We start from the raw sequence: 23,550 nt of genomic DNA on the forward strand, positions 1-23,550 counted from the left end.
AGACCAGGCATTTGGAAAGCAAAGAGTCACAGGGATGTGTTATAAAAGAATTTTGAGAGGCTTATTCTCTTAATGCTTGGTTTATGATTTGATTATTGTTCTCTTGGAGGATTTGGAAACTTAAAACTTTCTGCAGGTTTGAGGACATAAACTGTCGAGCTTGGAGGTAGAGAAAGGAAACCCATTGTAAGTTGGAGATATCATGTAGGTGTCTCACTCAGTGTTTCAGATTCAGATTTCTGGTATCCAATCTTGTTGTAATGTTTGTAACAATGATTGGATCTTTCTTATTTCTTACTGAAGATTTAATTGCAACAATCATTTCTGAGACTCTATTTCAGTTGGGTATATTGTATTTGTGCTGGATAAATTGAAATCAATTGCATGCAACATATTTGTTTGAATCTCTGTGTTAAAATATGGGGATAATATCCTACGTGTACAGGTGACCTATTGAATTATTATTTAATTATTTCATTAATGTAACCCAATGTTGAAAAATAATTAAAGGACAACTTAGTGTAATAGCTCATTCAAAAAGTGATTTAGTGTTTTAAAATTTGATGCCTAGATAAAGCAGACCTTTGCACATGGAATGCTATTTTTATTTCAAAATGTTCTTGTTGAGGGAAATAAAGTGAATCGTTATAATTTTAAAATGCAAGATCCCACCCAAAAGCTATAAAACAAGTTCCATAAAGATTGATTCACAATCACTTTCATTCAACAAAACACTACTTCTAAACAACATAAAATAAAATCCTAATTTAAGTGAAGAAAATGAAGAAACCATGCAATACTCCAAAATGATAGAAACAAGTCACCTCAAATTTAACAAGTCCTACTATACAAATGAGGTGGGCGGGGTTTATATAGGAGCCCCAATTACAATGAATGACCAAGATTGATTTGAAATCAATGGCCCAAATTAATCCATTTTAAACCCCAATCAGGGCAACCAAAAATAGCCAATAGAAATGAAACACCACAAGAATAGCCAATGAGAAAATTCAAAGGCTTAAGGACCAATAAAAAACAAGGAAACTACCTAATCATCATACGCCCATCATTACAATCATGTATGCCTCTTTTCGCGTACAATCTTTATCTTAATTCCACTTCCTTATCCTTAGGAATTTTAAATCTGTTTTGGAATTCTTTCCCTTGGATGTCTTGACTTTGTAATATTTGAACCCTTTGTATTTCCACCTTTGTTGTTTGGAATTCTTCTTTGTCTTTTTTATCTTGGGACTTGATCCTTGGGTTAATCTCTTGAATAAATTAACATCTTCCTTGGCATATTAAATCTTCCTCAATCTATTTCTTTGTATGACTCGATCATCATCAAGATCACTTCCTTGATGGGAATCTCGTCCATGAATTCTTTCATGCTTTCGACCTTAGACTTGTCCTGTTGTCCTCATCCATGCTCCTATGCTAACTTTGGTGTTAGAATCATCCTCAAACATTCTTTGGTGTACATGTACGAAGAATTGATGTGAATAGGAACAAGTTGATCTCCTTGTAAGATAGTCCTTAATCTTCAAGCATTTATTTAAGTGAAAGCTGACTTGCATAGGGGCACATGAATGTCCATGAATTGAATACTTGAACTTGTCTATGTACTCCAAACTTGTCCTGTGTTCCTGCTAGATGAAAGTTTGATCTTGAGATAATTTCTTCACCTTGATCCTTGAATTTTCTTTCGTTTGCCCCAGCTTTGAAGTGCACTATCTTGAAGTGATGCCTTCCTTTGATCTTGACCATTTAGGTTAGCCTCCTTTCATTGCCATCCTTGGCCTTGAGCTTGAACTTGTCTTCCACCTTCCTTTATTCACTTCCTTGCAACTATCCTTGCCCTTGATCGGACATGATTCCTAATTCAAAACTCACAGTTAGTATGTTCTTAAGGGACTTAAACAAAATAATAAATTTCAGACTTCTGAATCCATGAATTAATGTATGAATTTTATGCCACAACTTAGTAATTCTATCCCTTGAGAGAGAATGATCAATGCTTAGCCACAAAATAACAAGATCAGACTTCCATTAAATTCTGATTTTCTAAAGACAAAAATGAAAAGTCTGAAAATTAGCTATGGATTGGTCTTAACATCTCACTAAGCTCACCATATATTAATCTCATTTTTTTGTGTGAACTGTGAATTAAAAATTATGACTCAATTATGCACCACAATGATTCACTATCAAAACATAATTAAAAATGTCTAAAGACATAACTGCAACTGCCCCTTTTTGGATGAATTTAGGCTGTGGACTTAGTGATTTAGGCGCAAAAGAACCTTCTAATGACTCAGCAATAACACAATGATTGATCAAGTTGAAAATTTATGAATAATATCTTAAATATACCCCTCCTGCTGATGTTTTCAGAGTTATGTCTGCAGACTTAAATTTCAGACCACTAATGGCTTTGAAATAGTTCTAGAATATTCCCAAAAGGCCTGCCATACATAGTACATAGTACAGCCTGAGTTGGCCTAGTGGTGGAGAACTTGTACTCTTGAAAGAGAGGTCACAAGTTCAAATCCCACTGGGGGGTAGGGTATGTACGCCTCGTTTGTAGCGCTAAGCGCCTCTCGAAAAAGAGTACGAGGTAGTCCATATCACTGTCACCATATGTAAACCCAAAAACTATGGCATAGTGTCGTGGACTATAAAACCACCTTTCCTTTTTCCTTTCCATACAAGTTAGTGTTTAGAATCATTTGGAAACTCATAAAATTTCAAAGGAAAATCAAATTTAAAGATCGGCGGGGGAAAAGGGAGGGAGGGGGGTTCAAACTTAGTCTGAGAACACTTGTTGTCAGCCCTGTCAATGCATCAAATTCACTAGAAAACATATTTCTTGCCCTTGCAATCACTCATGACCAGATTTGGAGCCTTTTGTTGTCAATGGGAATTAAATGTATTTTTCAGAAAAGAAAAAAAATGCTCAATTTGAGAAAAATTCAGACTTTCGTTTGAAAAACGAATTTGCACATCCAAATCTCTTAATAGCTGATTTAATCTAAAACTCTCATAGCCCCTACTGTCTTTTGGCTCCTATTTGTTCATTGCTGCAGCTTCTTCTTTTAAAGTGATTCTGGCTATGCTTTTCACCCACATAAGCAATGTGGGATAAAACATTTTACCTTCTACAAGCTTGTAAAACTTTTGTTATATATTTCCCTTTTATTTAATTAAATTTTTTTTTAAAACACTAAAAGGGAAAATCAACCCATATGCAGACATGTGAAAAATTTGACTAAGTCCCCTTTTTATCACTTCAAAGAAAGACGTCCATATATTCAAAGGAATATCCACCCTTCATTTCTCCTTCTCCAAGTAGGGAAATCAATTTATTCAGGGACAAATCCTTATATTCCACACTCAAAACCATTTTGTCCTTTATTTTAGTGAGTAGGGAATTTCTACCCATGTAGGGATAACTAGTTCCAATACTTTAAAAAAAATCACCATCCTTAGTCATCTCAAAGGGGAAAATCAACTTGTCTCTAGATAAATCCAAAAATCTAGAGGGACAATTCACAATTTAGCATCTCAATTATCATTCTTGGTCATCTCAAAGGGAAAAATTGACTTGTCTCTAGATAAATCCACACATGCAAAGGGGCAATTTATGCTTTATCATCTTTAAATTTGACTAAGTATAAAACCAAAAGGGGAAAATTGTCTTGCATTTGGTCTCTTCATTCACACCCTTTATCTCTATATTCCAAGTGAGAAAAATCGACCCATGTTTGGATTAACTCTCAACACTTCACCATTTAAAGTGGGTAATTTCATGCCATGTTCGGATTTTGATAAATTCAACTAGGGAAATTCATAGCAAGTCCGAATTTCGTGTATTTTAATAAAGAAAAACTGATTTTCCTTACAATTTTGACAGTTTTAAGGATGGGAAATCAATTTCTAGAAGTATTTTAAGGCCCATATGCATAAAATGCCTTTATAATGTATGTTGAACTAAGTTATCGATGCGTCTAGGATGGAGGGGGGTGCAGATGTTGGTGCTTCTGGTGCACGGATGCGGGAGGATGTGCGGGGGGTGTTGTCAAGAAGCACTTTCTTCTCCTACGGATGTGCGCGAGGTGAGTGGCCGAGCATCTAGAGAGCATCCGAGTGTATCCTGTGAGCATCCGGATGCTTTGAGCGGCCAGTCACTTAAGTGACTTAATAAAACATGTGCTTTATACGTTTTTTTATTATTTTTTCTCCTATTTGCCTCACAATCCTAAAATGGCCCTAAAAGAAGCCATTCATTGGCCATTCTTCCCATTTTGTTTGTAGCTGGGCTCTCTTCTCATTTGGTCTCCATTGTGTCATTTTGAAAGCAAGGTCATTAGTTTTGAAGATAATCATATGTAGGGTGTCTATTGAGCTTCCACAAAGGACAATTAAGCATCTAAAGTAAGCATTCAATCCATTTCATGGGCTTTTTTAGTGATTTTTTTAGATCTTCATGAATTTTTCAAGTTTTAGAAGAATTTTTTCAAGTTTTTTTTATTTTTATTTTTTAATTAATTAATTTATTTTTTTTAAATTATTTTATTTATGTTTATAAGAAATGAAGGAATAAGTGTAGCCATTTTTTTAGTATTCTTGTATTGTATATTTGCACTTGTATGTTTCATGTTCATAGTTTTATTATACATTTCTAAGTTAATCTTTTCTATTTTCTTATTAGATTCATAGTTTCTATTGTGCAAGAATGGCCACTACTGATAGTCAAAGTTCAGCAGCAGAGCAAGAACGAAGTGATAACTTCAATATTGATGTGGTATCTCCATTATGGAGACACACCACAAGATCATCACAGGTTTCTAGAGGTAGGTCATACATTTGGAGATGCAATGTATGTCATAGTCAACCATTCAACAACTCATATTCTCGGGTCAAAGCTCATTTTATGGGTCCTACTGATAAAGGAATAGCATTGTGCAAGGGAAGTAAAGATGGAAAAAAGGTTGAGCAATGCACAATTAGCCGGATTCATAAAAGAACAAGAGGCTATTAATCGTTTAGTGAGCAAATCAAAAACAAGTTTGTACAAACCTTCATCTACAAAGAGCAAAATGAATGTGCCCACCATTCATGTTGCATCCTCCAAACATCTATTCTTGGAAGTGGGAGAGGAGGATGATGAAGTAGAAGTTATTACCCACAAAAGAGGTCTGTTGGATCAAGCATTCAAAATGGAGGCAAGAGAGATTTTTGATGAAGCAATTGCACGTTGCATTTATGCCAATGGTCTTCCTTTCAATTTGGTAAGATCACCATATTGGAAGGAAATGGTTGCAGCCATCCTTAGAACACCAGCTGATTACATTAGCCTCGGGTTTGAAAAGGTGCGGACTACTCTTTTGCAAAAAGAAAAGATTTCTATAGACAAAGTTGTTCAACCAATTTGGACATCTTGGAAAACTTCTGGCTATTGTGTCTAATGGATGGAAAGACACAAGAAACCAACCATTGATAAATGTGATTGTAGTGTCCCCCAAAGGGGCAATGTTTTTGAGGGCTTTTGATTGTGAAGGACAAGTTAAGGATTCACCATTTATTTCTAGAATTCTCATTGAGGCAATAGAGATGGTGGGTAGTGAGAATGTGGTCTAGGTGGTCACAGATAATGCCATGAATTGTAGGTGTGCAGGTGTTTTGGTTGAATCTCGATACTACCATATTTTTCGGACACCATGCATTGTACACTCTCAACTTGGTCATGCAACAAATTGGCACCCAAATAGATTGGGTGAAGCAAATATACCAAGAGGGAGAGTAGATACAAATGTTTATGACAAACCACCATATGTTACAATCTATATTCAGATCATTCTCCAAGTTGGAGTTGTTGAAGTTAGATTTAAAATTGTAATTGCTTAGTGTCATTTATTTATTTATTTTGAATAAGTTTTATATTCATGTTCAATCATCAAATTTCTTGTTTATAACTTTGTTTTATATATGATGTCATATTGTCAACTTGCTTATAGGTTGCTAAGACTAGATTTGCATCTCATACCGTTGTTCTGAAACGACTCCTCAAGGTGCAATCAACATTGGGCCAAATGGTTATTTGTAACCAATGGGCTTTATGGAAGGCTTCAAATTCAGAGAGAGTCTTGAAGGTTAGGAGTATGATCTTGGATGAGCATTGGTGGGCTCGTGTGCAATTTATATTGGATTTCACCAAGCCTATCATGACTATGCTACGCTTTGCCGATATAGATGCACTTTGCTTGGGGGATGTGTACGATGGCATAGACACCATGGTAGAAAAGGTAAAGCTTTCCATACAAGCACATGAGACTAACCCCACAGAATGTGAAGCCTTGTGCAAAAAGCTGGAGGATATCATTCATCATCGTTGGGAGAGGATGACTACCCCATTGCATCTCCTTGCATATGCCTTATCTCCAAGGTACTATAGCTAGGAAATATGTGCTATGCTGGATAGAATTGCACCATATGCGAATGAAGAAATTGCTATTGGGTGCTCCACTGCATTTGCAAGACTCTTCCTCGATGATGAAATGCACAAAAATGTGAGGCAAGAATTTAGCTTATTTGCTTCAGGATCAAAACTTACTCCATATGCAATAAATGACCAAAATGACATGGGAGCTATCACATGGTGGTACATGTATGGTGAACCATTCAAGCATCTACAACCTCTTGCAATCAAGATCCTCTCACAAATTAATTTTCATTTATTTACTTATTTAGCAATTTTATTCTACACGTTAGTGTTTAACATTCTCTAATTTTCTTTTCATTTGTATGTTTAATTTTAAATTTTTATGAACACTATTTAGGTTGCAAGTTCTTCTGGTGAATGGAATTGAAGTACATACTCTTATAGCCATTCAGTGAAGCACAATAGGTTGGGCTCAAAGAAAGTTGAGGACTTGGTTTATATGCATACCAACTTGTGTCTTTTGTCATGTAAGAAGGATGGATATAAGGAAGGGTCAACCAAGCTTTGGGATGTAGCCCCTGAATGTGCAAAACTTGGATGCAACACTTTAGGATCTTACCATGATGACAGGTGATGATGTTGATAACATCATAGCACGTGCATCTAACACAATTGGAACTATGCATGGTTCAAATGATTTTGCAAGTGTTGTAGCAGGAGGAGATGATGAGAATGTGGATTTTTTTGAGAATCCTTAAGATTCTGAATGATTGAATGTGATTTGTGAATCTTGGGCGTTGACTCTTGATTGATCAACATTGAGCCATGAACTATGTTTTGATTTTTTAATTTGAATTGCATTGGAATCTTGAACTTGAGTAATTTACTAATTAGACATTACTGTTATTTCAATTTGATTATGATAATGATTCAATGAATGTTTTATTTTTGAATATTTCCTGTATTTCTTTGCATACATTTTTTTTATAGAAAATATCAAGGTTGCACGGGTACATGGGTACGGGAACGAGAACGGGTACGGGTACGCATATTTTTCAAAATAGGGGACGGGGGTACGTGTGTATGCCTAATTTTTTTCTATATAATTAATATTTTATAGAAAATATAAAAACCAAAATATATGTCATGAGTCATGACATTGAGCATTCAAAACAAGAAATTTGAAAATATGAGCCATAAGTCAAATTATAATTAATATATATATATATATATATATATATATATATATATATATATATATATATATGCTATTGCTGAATGTTTTATGTTTAAAGTATTTTTCATAATAGGGGACGGAGGTACTTGGGTATGTCAAACTTATTTAAAAATTATACTTTTATATTTATAAAAAATCTGAAATTATGAGTCATGACAATGGTTTTTCAAAACAAGAACAATGATAAAGTTTGCAAATGTAATGTATTCTTTTCAGTTTCAGATTTGCTATATGTTTGAAATAATAATACATGATAAATGCTTAGATGCATGACAAAGAAGGCATACTTTAAACATGAACAAGAAGATCCTAAATCATATGACAGTGACATATTGCAAATGATAAACTTATGACTTGAACAGTGATAAAGTTTACTGTTAATGAGTATCAAAGTTTCAAACTGATTTGGTATTGAATTAAGTTTGATAAACAACAAGCTAATAAAAATAAGAAAACCAAAAAAAAAATCAGAATCTTAATCAAGGTCCTTAGCTATGATGCTTTCCACCGAGTACCCAGTACATGGGATACGTGTACCCGGTACTTGGGTACGTGGGTACGAGTACCACGTGTGTGGGTACGAGTACCCATGCAACCTTGGAAAATATATATTTATGTATGGACACACCCAAACACATCCAAAATCCCCAATAAAAATAATCCACACATTAGCACCCTGCACCTGCATCAGCATCAGAACCAAAATCGGTAACTTAGATTTTGGACTATTTGACAAGCCAAAATCTAGATACACTTAGGATTTTTGACTCATCCCACTACAACTTGACTCAAAATCACTTATTTCAATGTTCCTACTTTAAAATTGCAACTTGACCACTTGATCTCTCAATACTTTAAGCTCTGAACTGCCAAAACCCAACAACCCTCACAACTATGAGGGAAAAAAAGGGGTCCCCTTAGTAATGGGGTGATGGTGTGAAAACCTCACACTAGGCAGTTTACTAATTATTTGTGCGACCTTTTCCATGTGTTTCAGGATTTAAACTCATATCAACTCTTCTATCAACAACTACTATTTTTCTCAACATATTATGATGCCTATGTGCAAAGTTGTAATGCTATAGATGTTCTTACCCCTAGAGGCAATTGTTTACATGTTCTTAATATTGTAACAGTGGATGGTAGTACCGGTGAGTTGATTAGATTTATTTTTCTAATACTCGTTCCCAGTGTAACAGGACTCGCCGAGTCAGCCTCGGACTCTGCGAGTCCGAGGCAGACTGCCTCTGGACTCGGACTCTGTCGAGTCCTGGCAAAGTCCAGTCGGACTCAGCGAGTCCCGATGCCAGGACTCTCATCAGCGGGTGAGATGGAAAAGGCCAAAAAAAGTTTTTAAAACATAAAAATGCTTTGTTTAATAGGACTTTTTTGGTTTGTATAACATGTTATTGACCTAAAAAGGTCATTTCACCATTTGCTTGTGCTCACAAGAGAGAGGAAAGAGTTAGAGAAGAATATTGGGGTTTTGAGAGAGAAATCAACAAACCGGTTTGCTCTCCCGTATTGATTGCTAATGGTTTGTGCATCTTTCTAGCTTGCATTAAAGCATTGAGAGGAGCTTAAGGGAGCATTTGGAGGAGGTTTCTACAAACTTGCCTTTCCATTGCTTGTGCAAATTTGAAGAGGTAAGCTACAAGTTGTTTTTGCATTTCTTTGTGTTGTTTTATACTATGTTTTAAACTTTTACATTCGTATTTTTTTAGTATTTTTACTTCTCATTTTGTTTAAATTTGTTTGGTCTCTACTCTCTACTACTAGTCTACTATTTTTTTACTTCTCATTTTGTTTACATTCATATTGCAGCAGGTTGGCAGCGAACAGTAACTTGTTGAAATTTGATATAATGTCTCAACAACAAGGTGAGGGAAGTGGAAATAGGCCTCCATTTAACCCTAATGCAGACCCAAGTGCAATAGCAAGGGATAGGGCTTGGAAACATGCCATCCCGAGGCACAAAAAGGGAGTTGTTATATGTTGGCATTGTGGTGTGGTATATAATGGAGGAGGAATAAATAGATTGAAGTATCACCTAGCACATATACCTAGACATGATGCTAAAAAATGCAAAGATGTACCCCAAGATGTTATGCGAGACATCCAAACTCTTTAGAGGAAAAAATGGAGCAAAAAGAATTGAAAAAGAAGTAACATGAAGAAATGGCACAAGTAGCCGGAGCCCAACAGGGGTCTTCTAGTTTTCGCTCTCCATTATCCACTCCTCCACCTATGGATACTACTGCTTCTATGAGTGTGAGCATTAGGCCTCGCATTCGTAAGCAAAAATCGACACTTGATTCTATGTTTGCTCCACGCACGGCTCTAGGTTCACAGCCATCGCTTGAGGGCATGGGTTGGAACAAGGATAAACATGATTATGCAAAATTGGCACTTGGGGACTTCTTCATCTACAACAACATTTCATTCAATGCAGAAAGGTAATTATTTATGTAAATTTAAATTTAAGTCTTCTCTTGCTTTCAAAGTTACAAGTTTCAGCTTTCAACTTTCAGCTTTCAATAATGTTTATTTTGTTTATTTTAATTTGTATTTTGTTTTCAAATTTATTTATAATATACTAATTTGTTTAACTTTAAATTTTATTCTATTTGTTCTAGGTCCCCTTATTGGCTAATTGGAATCGATGCTGTTGCTGTTTGTGGTCCGGGGTTCAAAGCCCCTAGTGCTAAAGAGCTAGGAGGCCCTATTTTGAACCAAAGGGTGGCTGATGTACAAGTTGAAATCACAGAGCAGCGTGAGGTGTGGAAGAAAAAAGGTTGCACCATCATGACTGATGGTTGGACTGATAGAAGGAGTAGAACACTCCTCAGCTTTCTTGTTTCTTCATCAGGTAAACTGTAATTGTACTTAGAGTCTTAGACATTAAAAATTTAGAAGTAGAACTTGTACTTAAGTGATTAGTTTATAAATTTTGAATTTATAAGTTATGATTCATCATTAATCATTATACTAATTTGTTTCTTTTTCTTTAGGTGCCTCGATTTTTTTGAAATCCATTGATGCCTCGGGAAAAACAAAGAATGCTGAATATCTTTGTGGGATAATGGATGAAGTGATAAAGGATGTAGGTGAGGAGAATGTGGTGCAAATAGTTACTGATAATGCAGCTGCAAGAAAGCTTCTTATGGAGAGACACCCTCACCTATTTTGGACCCCTTCTGCCGCTCATTGCATTGACCTCATGTTAGAGGATCTTGGTAAACTCCCTTGGATCAAAACAGTTATAGAGCGAGGAAGGAGTGTATGCAAATTCATATATAATCATACATGGGTCCTCAACCTCATGAGGAAACACAATGAGCAAAGGGAGTTGTCTCGTCCAGAGGTCACTAGATTTGCAACTAACTTCCTCACATTGAAATCCTTGCTTGATTCAAAGGGAGGTTTGAGACGTATGTTTGTTAGTGAGGAGTGGCTTGCATCCTCATATGCAAAGACCACTGCAGGGATTGCTGCAGCTGATCATATTTTTTGACGAGCCCTCTTTTTGGACACTTATTGCTGATATTGTGACGGTAATTTTCCTTTTTGTCCTCATTTCAACTTTATTTTGTTTATGAAATTATGTTATAAATTATTGTTCATTTTTTAAAGAAAAAACTTAAAGCTGATTATTTCTTTTCCAACTTTCATGATGATTGCAGTTTGTAAAGCCACTTATTGTTCTCCTACGAACAGCTGATGGAGAGAAGCCCTCAATGGGCTACATTTATGAGGGCATGGATAGGGTGAAGGAGGCCATTCGCACTTTTTTTTGCAGGGAATCGAGATAGGTATGGGCCTATATGGGATGTCATTGATAGACGATGGCACAATCTACTTCACAGGCCTATACATGCAACGGCCTACTTCCTTAATCTAGCATACCAGTTCAACCCACATTTCAAGGCTGATGATGAGGTGTGGAGCGGCCTCTACGATGTTATAGAGAGAATGTCACCTACTTCAGCAGTTAGCACAGATATATAGTCCGTGAGATTGAGCTATTTAAGAAAGCTCAAGGGGACTTATTTGCACGAGAGTTGTGCAAAAGAAATAGGACAGCATTGATGCCTGGTAAACACTAAAAATCTTTGATTCTACATCCTAATTTCTAATAGTAATTCTATTACCATCTTAATTTGATAAATTCAAAGTTATTGATATGATTCAAAAATTTCTTGTTTCAGATGCATAGTGGGAGATGTTTGGCACAAAGGTGCCAAATTTACAGAGGATTGCGATTCGCATCTTGAGCCATCCATCTAGTGCATCGGGATGCGAACGTAATTGGAGTCTTTTTGAGCACATACACTCAAAGAAGCGCAATAGGTTGGCAGTGCAAAAATTAAATGATCTTGTCTTTGTTCACTACAACCTTCGCCTTCGCCATAGACAGATCCTTGGCACCGATACAACTCCGATTGTATTAGAGAATGTTGATCATCATGCAGAGTGGAACACAGAGGTGGATGATCCTGTCTGCAGTGATGAAGATGTGGAGTGGGTAGATCAGGTGGATCGAGAGGCTGAGGCAATAGCGATGGCAGTTGAGGAGGCTAGAGCACAAGGAGACAGAGTGGACCCTTAGGCTAGGAGTGATGGATCCTAGGCTGATGACGAGGATTATGTGTGTGAGGATGATGATGATGATGAGGATGAGGAGGTTCATGGTCAGCCTCAGACACAGGCAAAGAGGATGGCTCTAGAGTCTTCCATGACTTACCTTAGGCGCACTCGTAGGAGGACATAGAGGATGGCTCTAGTTATTTTGATATATGTTTTGAACCTTTGAATTTGATACCATGGATTTTGTAATCCATGAATGTTGTAGACATTTGAGTCTTTGATATTGGAGTGACACTATGTTTATTACTTTATAGTTTATAAATTTATATTGTGGTTATTCAGTTTTTTTCCTTCAAAAATTTGCTTTTATACTTATGTGATCGATGCAAAATTGTGTATGTGTATTAAGTAGATTCTATTTATATCAATTATTGTGTATTTGATGTTGACTAAAAGATGCAAGAAACAATCTTAAAATCCTTAAAAATCTTTGGATTTCATGAGTTTTTCAATTTTTCGAGTCCTTGCTGAGTCCGATCGCCGAGTTCGAGCCCGAGTCAGATTTTGACCTTTCCAAGTCAGAGGCAAGTCCGAGTCTCGTAACACTGCTTGTTCCACTAAACAAGTGGTTTTACTAATCGCCCGTCAATGGACAATGGGAAGGAAATTGTTTACTTGCGATTGTATAAGGTTTTCCACTACTAGTGGATGTGTCCCAATTGTTATTTACTTTCAGTTTAAATAAACTTTCCAATTGCCAAGTAAGTAGATGTTTACTTTTTTGTATGATGCATCCCACCAAATAAGTGGCTTGGCCCACTTGCTGCATGATGTCTGTTCGTCTCAACAGATTTTTCTGTAATATCCCACCAGATGTTTTTACCCAAGATTTCTCCCAAACAATTCTCAAAATACAACAAATAGTCCAAGCTAGTCCAAAGCTAGTCCAAGCTCGTACAGAAAATGGGAATAATGCTAAATGTGATTAGAAGAATGAAAGGAATGAATCTCAAGCATGTTAAAAAAATTTCATTTTCTTTCATTTATGAGTAGAGCATAGCAATTAACAATGTCTCTATATCTGAATATCCCTTCTTTTGTTTACATTATGATTTGGCAATGTAGGGTGATTAGAAAAAACAAAGTACTAAATCCCATTACATTTGAAGAGAAGAGGTGGAGAAGGTAATGACATAAACTTACTATAAAGAAATTGAAGAGTCGGAGCTTGTAATTGCAGTGTAATTGTTTGAAACTCAACTAATTTGAGAAATATTAGAGAAGGAATGTTATTGTCCAAAAAGAAACAGATATTGACATGTAGCTGTCAAATTCTCATTCTATTACACCTGTTTAAAAAAAAACACTCATAAGTGAGGCACTAGGACAGATTTTTCTTGTGAGATAGACATATTCTCCCAATTTGGCACTTGATGAAAATGTGTAAACCTAAATAGTTGTGCCTTATCTTGCTTTGAAATCTGTGAGTCCCTATTTCTCCCCTAATCTGAATCTGACAAAATCAAATTTTAATTTTCTAACAGCTAGAAATTTGACCAATTTCTATGTATCAAACATTATGAGGTATTTTAGCACAACATAGTTCTGTAATCTGATTGGCTGCAAGACAACTAATAATCACCTTTTAAAACCTGCCTTGACGCAACAGCTCCATGGTAGGAAATGACAGACTCACAATAACCACAACTAATAGAAGTACACGCATATAATACCATAGTGAGAATCACGGCGATTCACACGATTCAGCGATTCGATTCAAGCCAAATAATTTTTTGTGAATCGGTGAAAATTGAATCAGCAATACAGGGTTTTATGAAATAACTTACTAAATTTCAAGAGTTTTTTAAATTTGCTGATTCGTGGCCGATTTGATTCCGATTCATGGCCGATTCACGATTCAATTTGGCCTTGCCGATTCCAATTCTTGTTACTCTGTTAATAATAATACACACGATTTAAACAAAACTGCAATAAGGTTACTCCAGAATAGGGAGAAGCAAGGCACAATTGTTTTCCCTGCATGTATTTGAGGAGGAATTATGTAATGTCCCTTTTTATCTAGTTTGAGAAACTGCTGGAATTTGCACTGTTCTATAAATATGCCTGAAATAGCTGATAACAAAATGCTATTAATTGATGCTTAATTCCAAATGCAAACACTAAATACAATTGAAATGAGTATTATTCCGAATGCATACGCTTCCAAATAATTCGAATAGTTGCATAACAAGTATTACAGTGAGCTTCATCTGATATTGTAATGAAATATATTCTTGATAACCTGAAATGCTGTCTCTGATATACACAATAGATCCATGCTGATATGCAAGTTGTTTGATATAATGACAATGTTGTCTTTGATGTACAAGGAATTTCATGCAATTTAGAGGTTGTCTGTTACAATAACAATGCAGTATAGCACAAACTGTATCTGATTTATCTTTATCTATGGGCTAAACAATGGAAGCTATCTCTGATATATCTTTGTATGATTATGCTTCAGATATGATTTCATCTCTCATATGCAGATAATATTAAAATAACCTTCATGTTTTTTTTTAATGCTCACTATTGTATCTTATTATATCTCTGTAAATATTAGAATGTTTAGGTGTAGTCTAGAATAGAATGTTTCTATTCTATTCGACTCTCCTCTTTGTATATATAGATCAGTTTGATCTCTGATTAATTCATTCAAGTATTCCGCCATTTACATTTGTAACATGGTATCAGAGCTAGGGTTTAAACCCTCTGTGCAAATCGACTGAAAAATTGTGTCTTCAGCTACTGGCGTTCTTGGAAAATCGTGGATTTCTTTTCTGCTAATTTTTTCTTGGAAATCCGTGGCTTAGTCTGTAAATCACAAATCTGAAGGTCATTTTTTTAAATTTGGAGGTCGTTTTTTCAAATCTGTTCACACCCAGATCTCAAAAAGTGGGATTTTTTGGTTGTTTTTTTCAAAAACGGGTCTGTTTATCCCTGTTGGATATTCTGCTCGCGTTTCTACTGCTGGGTTTTGTTGGTTTTTTACCTACAAACATCATTTTTCTGCCTTTTTGACCTCTTTGGCCGCCGACTGTTATTCTGCTTGAAACCCTAGTTTTTTGACTTCGGAAAAATTTTCTAATCACTTAGCTTGGTGGGTTTTTTGAAATCTCAAATGGGTCTTCATCAAATTTTTGTGGGTGCCTCATTTTTTGTGCCTCAATTTTTGAGCCAGCGGATCCGAACTCTGACAACATTTTATTTCTGGGTTTTTCAAGCTCTTTTCGGGTTACTTCTCCAATTTTTTTGGGTCTTTCATTTCCTCACCTCGAAGTTTGTGCCATTGAAATATTCACATATTATAAGCATCTGTATTAGCAGCATCAGAAGTCAGACTCAATTAAACAGCAAGCCAATTTTGCCCAACACTTAGAGTAGAGAGAATCTATCTACCATGCCTTTATGGCCAGCATACTTGCAAATCATGTGAAATCTTCTGCCTGGTACATTGATTCTGGTGCCTCCCAACATTTCACTCATAGGCGTGATTGGTTTGTTGAATTCACTCCCTATTTTGACTCAGTAATCTTTGGAGGCATTGAAGCATACAATATTGTCGGCAAGGGCAATGTTTAGATTTAGTCTGGAGGAAGAAAACTCATGTTTCTCAATGTATGTTATGTTCCTGGCATGAAACATAATCTTTTGTCTGTTAATCAGATTATGAAGCACGCTCCTTAGTTGGATGTCGTTTTCAGTGGAAATAAGTGTTCGATTATTGATCGTGCTTCTCGCACTACCCTTGCTTTCGATCTTGAGGATCATGGTATTTATAGGCTTGTCGATTCAGGCGATTCCCTTGAGCATGCCTTCATCGCCGAATCATCTGCTCTCAGCAGTCTCTGGCATCAGCGATACGGTCATCTAAACATTCAATATCTAACACAACTTGCTTGGGATAATTTAGTCCATGGCCTACCTAATATTCAGACCCAGAACCATTGCATTTGCGGAGCTTGCCAAGAAGGGAAGCAACATAGGACACCATTTAAGAATGGTGAATCATGGCGGGCATCCAGAGTACTCTAGCTGGTCCATGCTGATGTATGTGGTCCAATGAATACTCCTATTACTGGGAACAGGTATTTTTTACTCTTTGTGGATGATTTCAGTCGCAAAATGTGGGTATATTTTCTTAAGCAAAAATCAGATGCCTTTCTTGTATTTCAGCAATTTAAAGCTCTAGTGGAAAAAGAGTCTGGTTCCTCCTTCCGTACTCTTAGGACCGATAATGGGGGGGAATTATGTTCTTCTGCTTTCTCTGCCTTCTGTACTACTCATGGCATTAGATGTCAGTTCACGACACCTCACACCCCTTAGCAAAATGGTGTTGTAGAGCGTCGAAACTGTATCATCACAGAAATAGCTAGGGCTATGCTAGAACATAGAAATGTTCCCAGAAAATATTGGGCAGAAGCAGTATCCACAACTGTCTACCTTCTTAACCGATCACCCACCCTTGCAGTTAATCATAAGACTCTTGAGGAAGCCTGGTCTGGTCGCAAACCTAGGATCAACCATTTGAAAGTTTTTGGCTCTCTTGCATATGTATGGATTCCTGATGCCAAACGCACTAAGTTGGATTCCAAAAGCCAAAAACTTATGTTTACAGGATACAATCACACACATAAGGCCTACAGACTGATTGATGTAAATACTAATCGTTTAATCTTCAGTCGTGATGTTGTGTTTGATGAGGAACTCGGAGCATTTCCGCTCTCTAACTCCCCACCACATTCCAAGATTCAGTCTTCAGCAATCTCTGACTTGGGTTCTTCTATTTTATATGAGTCATCTGATGCTACTGATACACCACCTCAGTCACTTCCAGATAATACAACTCCTGCTCCTGCTTCTCATCCAGCTATTCCGACAACATCTAATATTGGCTCCTCAACTCTTCGGCCAAAATGGTGGGCTCAAACGATTAGTGATCTTCGTCCTGATGAACTCATTGAGGGTAGAACCTCCAGAAATAAGAGCCTTCAGCACAACACAATTAATATAGCTCTTATGGCCAACATCCATAGTATCCCTGAGCCCCAGATATATGCAGAGGCCAAAGGAATTCCAGAATGGGAACAAGCAATGGATGCTGAGCTTCAGAGTCTTCAAAAGAACCACACCTAGGTTCTTTCAAATCTCCCTCCTGGTAAGAAACCCATTAGCTGTAAATGGGTCTATAAGGTCAAGTACCATGCAGATGGTACCTTGGACAAATACAAACCCAGACTTGTTGCTCGAGGATTCACCCAGCACGAAGGCATTGATTATGAGGAGACATTTGCTCCGACAGCCAAGATGAGCACTATTCGCATTCTTCTTGCAATTGCAGCTCAGTATGGTTGGAAAGTTCATCAGATGGATGTGAAGAGCGCCTTTCTCAATGGTGAATTACAAGAAGAAGTCTACATGACGCAACCCCCAGGTTTTAAGGTTGCCGGTTCAGAACACAAAGTATGTAGACTCCAGAAGGTCCTCTATGGTCTTAAACAGGCCCCTAGGGCTTGGTACATAAAGATTGATCATTACTTGGTTGCTCAAGGATTTCAACGTAGTCCATCAGACAGTAATCTGTATATTAAACACTCTGGTAATGATATTCTTTTTCTTGTTCTCTATGTGGATGATTTGATCATTACTGGAAATTCAGAACATTTGATTTCAGAAATCAAACAGGATCTATGCAGAACTTTTGATATGACAGATCTCGGATTGCTTCATTATTGTTTAGGTATTGAGGTTTGGCAGACTGACAACAGTATTTTTTTGTCTCAGTCCAAGTATGCCAGAAGTTTGCTTGATAGGTTTCGAATGTAGGATTGCAAATTTGCCTCCACTCCTATGGAGACTGGTCTGAAATTGTCCGCACAATCTATTTCTCCTCCTCTAGATGAAACACTCTTTAGGCAGCTAGTAGGTAGTCTCATCTACCTTACTACTACTAGACCTGATCTTAGTTTTGCTGTCAGCTACATCTCACGGTTCATGACAAACCCCAAGACTGATCATTGGATTGCAACGAAACGTGTGTTATGCTATGTACATGGTACTTCAGATTATGGTCTTCTTTACACAAGGAGTACTACTCCTTAGCTCAGTGGATTCACCGATTCCGATTGGGCCGGCTCAGTTGATGACAGGAAATCTACTTCTGGCTATGTGTTTAGTATCGGATCTGCAGTAGTTACTTGGACCAGTAAGAAGCAACAGGCACATGCACTCTCCTCTACAGAAGCAGAATATAGAGGAGCTGTCAAGGCAGTTTGTGAAGCAGTTTGGCTCCGGCAGATGCTTGCAGATATGCATATTCTTCAAGCAGGTCCGACTCCTTTGTTTTCAAACAATCAAGGCGTACTCAAACTTGCCAAGAACCCAGTGTTTCATGAACGAACCAAGCACATAGAGCTTCATTGCTATTACATCCGACAATTAGTAGAAGATGGATCTATTCAGTAATGCTATGTCCCTACCTCAGAGCAATCAGCAGATATTTTCACAAAACCCCTTGGTCTTGACAAGTTTGTTAAATTCAGGGGATCTATTGGTGTAGTAAATAGATTGAGCATTAAGGGGGGGTATTAAAATAACCTTCATGTTTCTTTTTAATGCTCACTATTGTATCTTATTATATCTTTGTAAATATTAGAATGTTTCTAATATTTAGGTGTAGTCTAGAATAGAATGTTTCTATTCTATTCGACTCTCCTCTTTGTATATATAGATCAGTTTGATCTCTGATTAATTCATTCAAGTATTCCGCCAGTTACATTTGTAACAGATAAATGCGTGCATCTGTATTGCTTATAGCAATTGGCTGCTCTAAACATAGCAATCCACAAAGGCATGGTATATTTTATTTTTTGAATTCAATGATCGGCAATCCTGCAAATGAAATGATCTCCAATATATACATGTCCAATACATGGAAGAGTCACAAGGGAATAGACACCTCTCATCATAATAATTTTAATAATGAAGAGTCACCATTCATCAATGGAATAATCACAATGATTATTATTATTAATCATGCTTTGGTTATGCAATGTAAGACAAATGCAATCATAATGCAATCTGCTAAGTGCGGATGCAATGCGATTATGATAATATGTCTTAGATAGATTTCTCTATGCATTGTCTGTGCTGTTCTCAATTCTAACTTCATATTGCTACTTGATAACCACGATATCTGCTGAGATGGTATCACTGATGGTAGTCAATATTATGGTTGCTAAATATTGATTCAACAATCATACAAATTTCTGTTGGTTCCAGAAGCAATGTTAGTAAGTCTGGAGTGATTTGAGCCAGTACACTATCCTTCAGTCCTTGTTACTATTCACTGATCATTCTTATCTACCATGGCTTAGCAGCACTTATATAGATAGTTTTGATTAATATGTAGCCTCCACATGGCTTCTTTTTCTGAGTGGTCTTCTGTAAACAAGGGTCAGACTCCATAACGACCACGATCAGCTATCATACTTGGTCCAAATTTATTAGATGACTGCAAGCAATCGTGTGTTTGATTATTAATCATCATCATTGGTTGATCCTTCCAAGCAATTTGGATAGTATTATTGTCATGCATCATTTTACTTACCCATTTTTTTGTTTTTGGTTTAGTATAAATATATTTCAATCTCTAATTAAAATTAGTTTTAATTGTATTTTTAATGTTATGAATTGGGAATATGGCAAATTATCCATATGGAAGTTTGTTTTCATGGTCTGAATTCAAGCATCCTTCTATATTTGTTTTCTTTTTGTTTATAACATGGCATGCTTTATGTTCAATAAAGATTTTAGAACTGCAAGTATTTCATGAAGGTGTTCAGAATCATATTCTTCAAATCAAAAAGTGCCATTTGTCATGTGGTTTTTGATAGAATCCAAACACATAAGTCTTATATTCCTTTTCTCCTTGCATGAACAGGTGGCATTTTTCTTAGAACCAGCTCCTGATTGCTATGTAGAATGCCTACCAACATGTCATTCAGAGACAAATCCTCCAAGGTATGTTAATATGATGTCAATATACAGAAATCTTTAATAAGATTGGTTCAATAGAACATTAAATGTTTAGAAGAGAAAAATGAATTATCTAATACCAGAGAGATTCCAATTATATGCTTACACTTAATATTCCATATCTTGAGATTAAGCTGTATAGGTCTTTAAGGTCACTTTGACATTCTTTCTTGACAGAGAAGACCTTTATAAAACTTATTTTCATTTAATTTCAACTCATTCATTTCTTCGGAGATTTTGGCTTTCCATGTGAACTCTTGTGACACAATCAAATGGTGGAAAATTTTGGTTTTGTCAGGCACCCTCCTGTGAAATTTGGAGATTATTTGGCTCAAAGATATAAGGACACACATGGCAACTATAGTTCATCTTACTAGTTATGACATTTTCTGGACATGATGTGCAGGCATAAAGCCAAAAGTTTCTTTCAAGCCCAATAAATTTGCCTTTTTCATTCTTCTTTCAACTTGTATGGCCATCCTGTTCAAAGACAAAACTTGAATAGATTAAATGAATGCCAAAGCCCTATATGAGGCTGATGCACTTTCTTAGTCCTACCAAAAATAAACATTAGAATTGATATCTTATGTTGTGGAATTGTGAATAAAAATTAAAATGATACAGCTGCTTGTTCTCTGTCTCAGAAAGATCTCATTGCGAACAAATTTTCCTAATGTTTATTGTCACCAAGATTTGTGATAGATATTGTGCTTTTCATCATTAATAAACATTGTGAAAAAAATACATTCAACAGAATTCTAATGCAACATGCATAGAAAATAATTATTGTTCTTCAGTCATGTTTTAGTTAGCATGAATAGGTTACCAAAATTTATTTTTCCTGTCTGGTTGTCTAAGTGTTATATTCCGAGCATGTCTAACCAATACTTATTAGTTTAAGGGTAAAATGTTAGTTCTGTTAGATTGAGACTTAGGTTCATTTTGTTTGCAGATTTGTCAAATGTGAAATGGAAACCTATCTCTTGTATTAAGAACATTTGATGTGTATTTGTTTACGGTACATTTTCTTGGTTAAATTTTACACGTGAAATTATCTGATTATCTTTGATGATAATGGATGTGCCAATTGGAGGTGATATCTCAAGTGTCAAATGCATCCTTGTAATTGATAACTTTAATCTTAGAAGGCGAGTCTTCAAATCCTCCTGACATGGAGAATGGAGGGAAGAAAATTGCTGCACATCAAATATCTTCCAAAAAATATTACAACTGGGAAAAGGTGAAAATTCAGAACATTGAATGTGTTGTGTTGAAAGCGCAAGAACCTTCTAAAAAATGCAAAGAAGATTCTATATAGGTGAACAATTTACAAATTATCATGGCTTGGGAAAGGGACTCTTGATGAATATTTGGAAACAAAATTGTGTTTGTTGTATAGCTGAGTCACAAAATTCTAGATTTTAGCACCTGAAGTGTGTCTATTAAATTGGTATTTTGCAATTGTCCAAGTTCTCTTCCCGCATGCTCAGCCTGATCATAGTCTTATTGAAAACTATTTAGAGATCAAGCTCTCTTCCCACATGCTCCTTCTAATCCAATCAATAAGAAAAACATCTTCAAATCCTAGTAGTTCAGTCAAACTCACCTCAAATAGTTAGTTCCAATAATATACCATAAAAAAGAAATTGTCTTTTTAATACTTGATTATACACTAGCTTAGATCCATTTTAAAGGTCAGATGTATGCACATAGGAATCACTCCTATTTTCAAGCTAAATACTCAAAAGAAGCAAAACCATTGGAAGTAATGCTTATAAACCAATTTCAGACTTTAATTTGTAAACTTCACATGGGTTAGTTCTAAATAAATGAGAGTTCAACTAAAATTTAGACTCTAATTTGTAGTTATTCCATCAAAGTTTTATTTGAATAAAGAGCAGCGAGGAAGAATGAAGATGCAAAATATATTTATGTGAAATGTCCCCTTCTTGCAGCTAGAGAAGAAAGAAGCTACTTTATAGAAAAATAGTGAAAAAGCTGTTCTTTTTCAAGAAAGACCCAAAAAAGAAAAAAGGTGCTTTTCTAAGAAAACAGAAAAATGAAAATATGCTTTATTTCCGAAAAAGCAAAATATAATTTCCCAGAAATAAGCACAAAAATAAATATTTATTCCGAAATTAGCAAATAAAAAGGGAAATGTTCTCCCTAAAATAGCTCTCAAAATTTATCAAAGAGAGGTTGGGGCTCTCTTTGGGATGCTGAAGTTGTTATCTAATGCTATGTTGTGAGAATGATTGGGGAGCTCATGTTTTGACTAATTGAGGATGATATTCCTCTTGGATTGCTAGTTTTGGTGGTGAAAGACCCACCCTAGTTGCAGGTTTTTTGGTGTCTTGAAGCGTTCAGGAAGGGTTTGTGTTGGAGTGATTAAGTATTTTTAGTTTTTTGATGTGGAAACGTGGGTTGACTCTCATAGTTGCAGGTTTTTTGGTGTCTTGAAGCTTTCAGGAAGGTTTGTGTTGGAGTGATTAAGTATTTTTAGTTTTTTGATGTGGGTTTCCATTATTTTGGTATGTCGTGTGGTTTTGAGCTGTGTAGTGTGGTTTTCTAAATTATAAATTGGACTTTTTGGAGGTCTAAAATTATCTCATTGTGGCAACTTCATGTGAGTGGCTAAGTTTGAATAGTGACTATTGAGGTTTCTTGGCCCTTAAATGTGCCCTTTTGCCAAGTTCAAGTGAGTTTGTTGCATACCTCATGGTCTGATTTTAAAAATAATTTTTTTTTTTATGTCTATCTTATATTTGTGATTGAAGCTAACTTCATATTTGAACAGTTTCAAATTTTCTTATGCTAGTATTTTTATTCAGTGATGATGGTGTTGAACACCCATGTAACTCAGTAGTTGCAATTTATGTTCTGTATTGACAAAGTGGTGAAGGCTCCCCTCTCCTCTTGTGCCCCCCTCCCAACAAACACTCTTCCTTCCTTCGTGATTTGTGACTAAGCAACAATAGTTTCAAACTCTAGACAATATAATTTACTATTGTATGCATTGCATCTGCATGTATCATGTAAGAACCTCTCATTGAAAGATCCCTGATGCATCTATTCTGCTGATCTACTGTAATTTTATTATTTTTAAATTTGTTGTCCCTGTTTATTAAAATTTTCTTGTAGAACTAGACGGAAGTTGCAAAAGAGTTTGATTGTTTTATGTTTTTGA

General features: G+C 36.0%; 2 protein-coding genes across 3 annotated transcripts in view; both read left to right on the forward strand.

Moving 5' to 3' along the window:
- The window catches only part of LOC149568254 (kihadalactone A synthase LFS-like), a 173,023-nt gene extending 151,904 nt beyond the window's left edge, over positions 1-21,119 (forward strand). For both annotated transcript variants that reach the window (XR_016362531.1, XM_089821242.1), the window contains 2 exons: positions 20,269-20,348; positions 20,662-21,119. Coding sequence is in view for 1 of the 2 variants with exons in the window: in XM_089821242.1 (XP_089677368.1) it covers positions 20,269-20,348; positions 20,662-20,740 (159 nt within the window). In the remaining variant the exon portion in view is untranslated. The remainder of the gene's footprint in view (positions 1-20,268; positions 20,349-20,661) is intronic.
- On the forward strand, positions 8,889-12,625 carry LOC149568255 (uncharacterized). The gene is made up of 5 exons (XM_089817535.1): positions 8,889-10,135; positions 10,316-10,548; positions 10,691-11,233; positions 11,363-11,774; positions 11,888-12,625. Exons 1-3 carry the CDS (start codon positions 9,858-9,860, stop codon positions 11,191-11,193), a joined length of 1,014 nt encoding a protein of 337 aa, XP_089673661.1. The 5' UTR covers positions 8,889-9,857; the 3' UTR covers positions 11,194-11,233; positions 11,363-11,774; positions 11,888-12,625.
- Positions 21,120-23,550: the final 2,431 nt, after the last annotated feature.

The sequence above is a fragment of the Cupressus sempervirens genome, chromosome 3 (assembly GCF_028749045.1).
Source record: "Cupressus sempervirens isolate cs-2001-9-10 chromosome 3, ASM2874904v1, whole genome shotgun sequence".
NCBI lineage: Eukaryota > Viridiplantae > Streptophyta > Pinopsida > Cupressales > Cupressaceae > Cupressus > Cupressus sempervirens.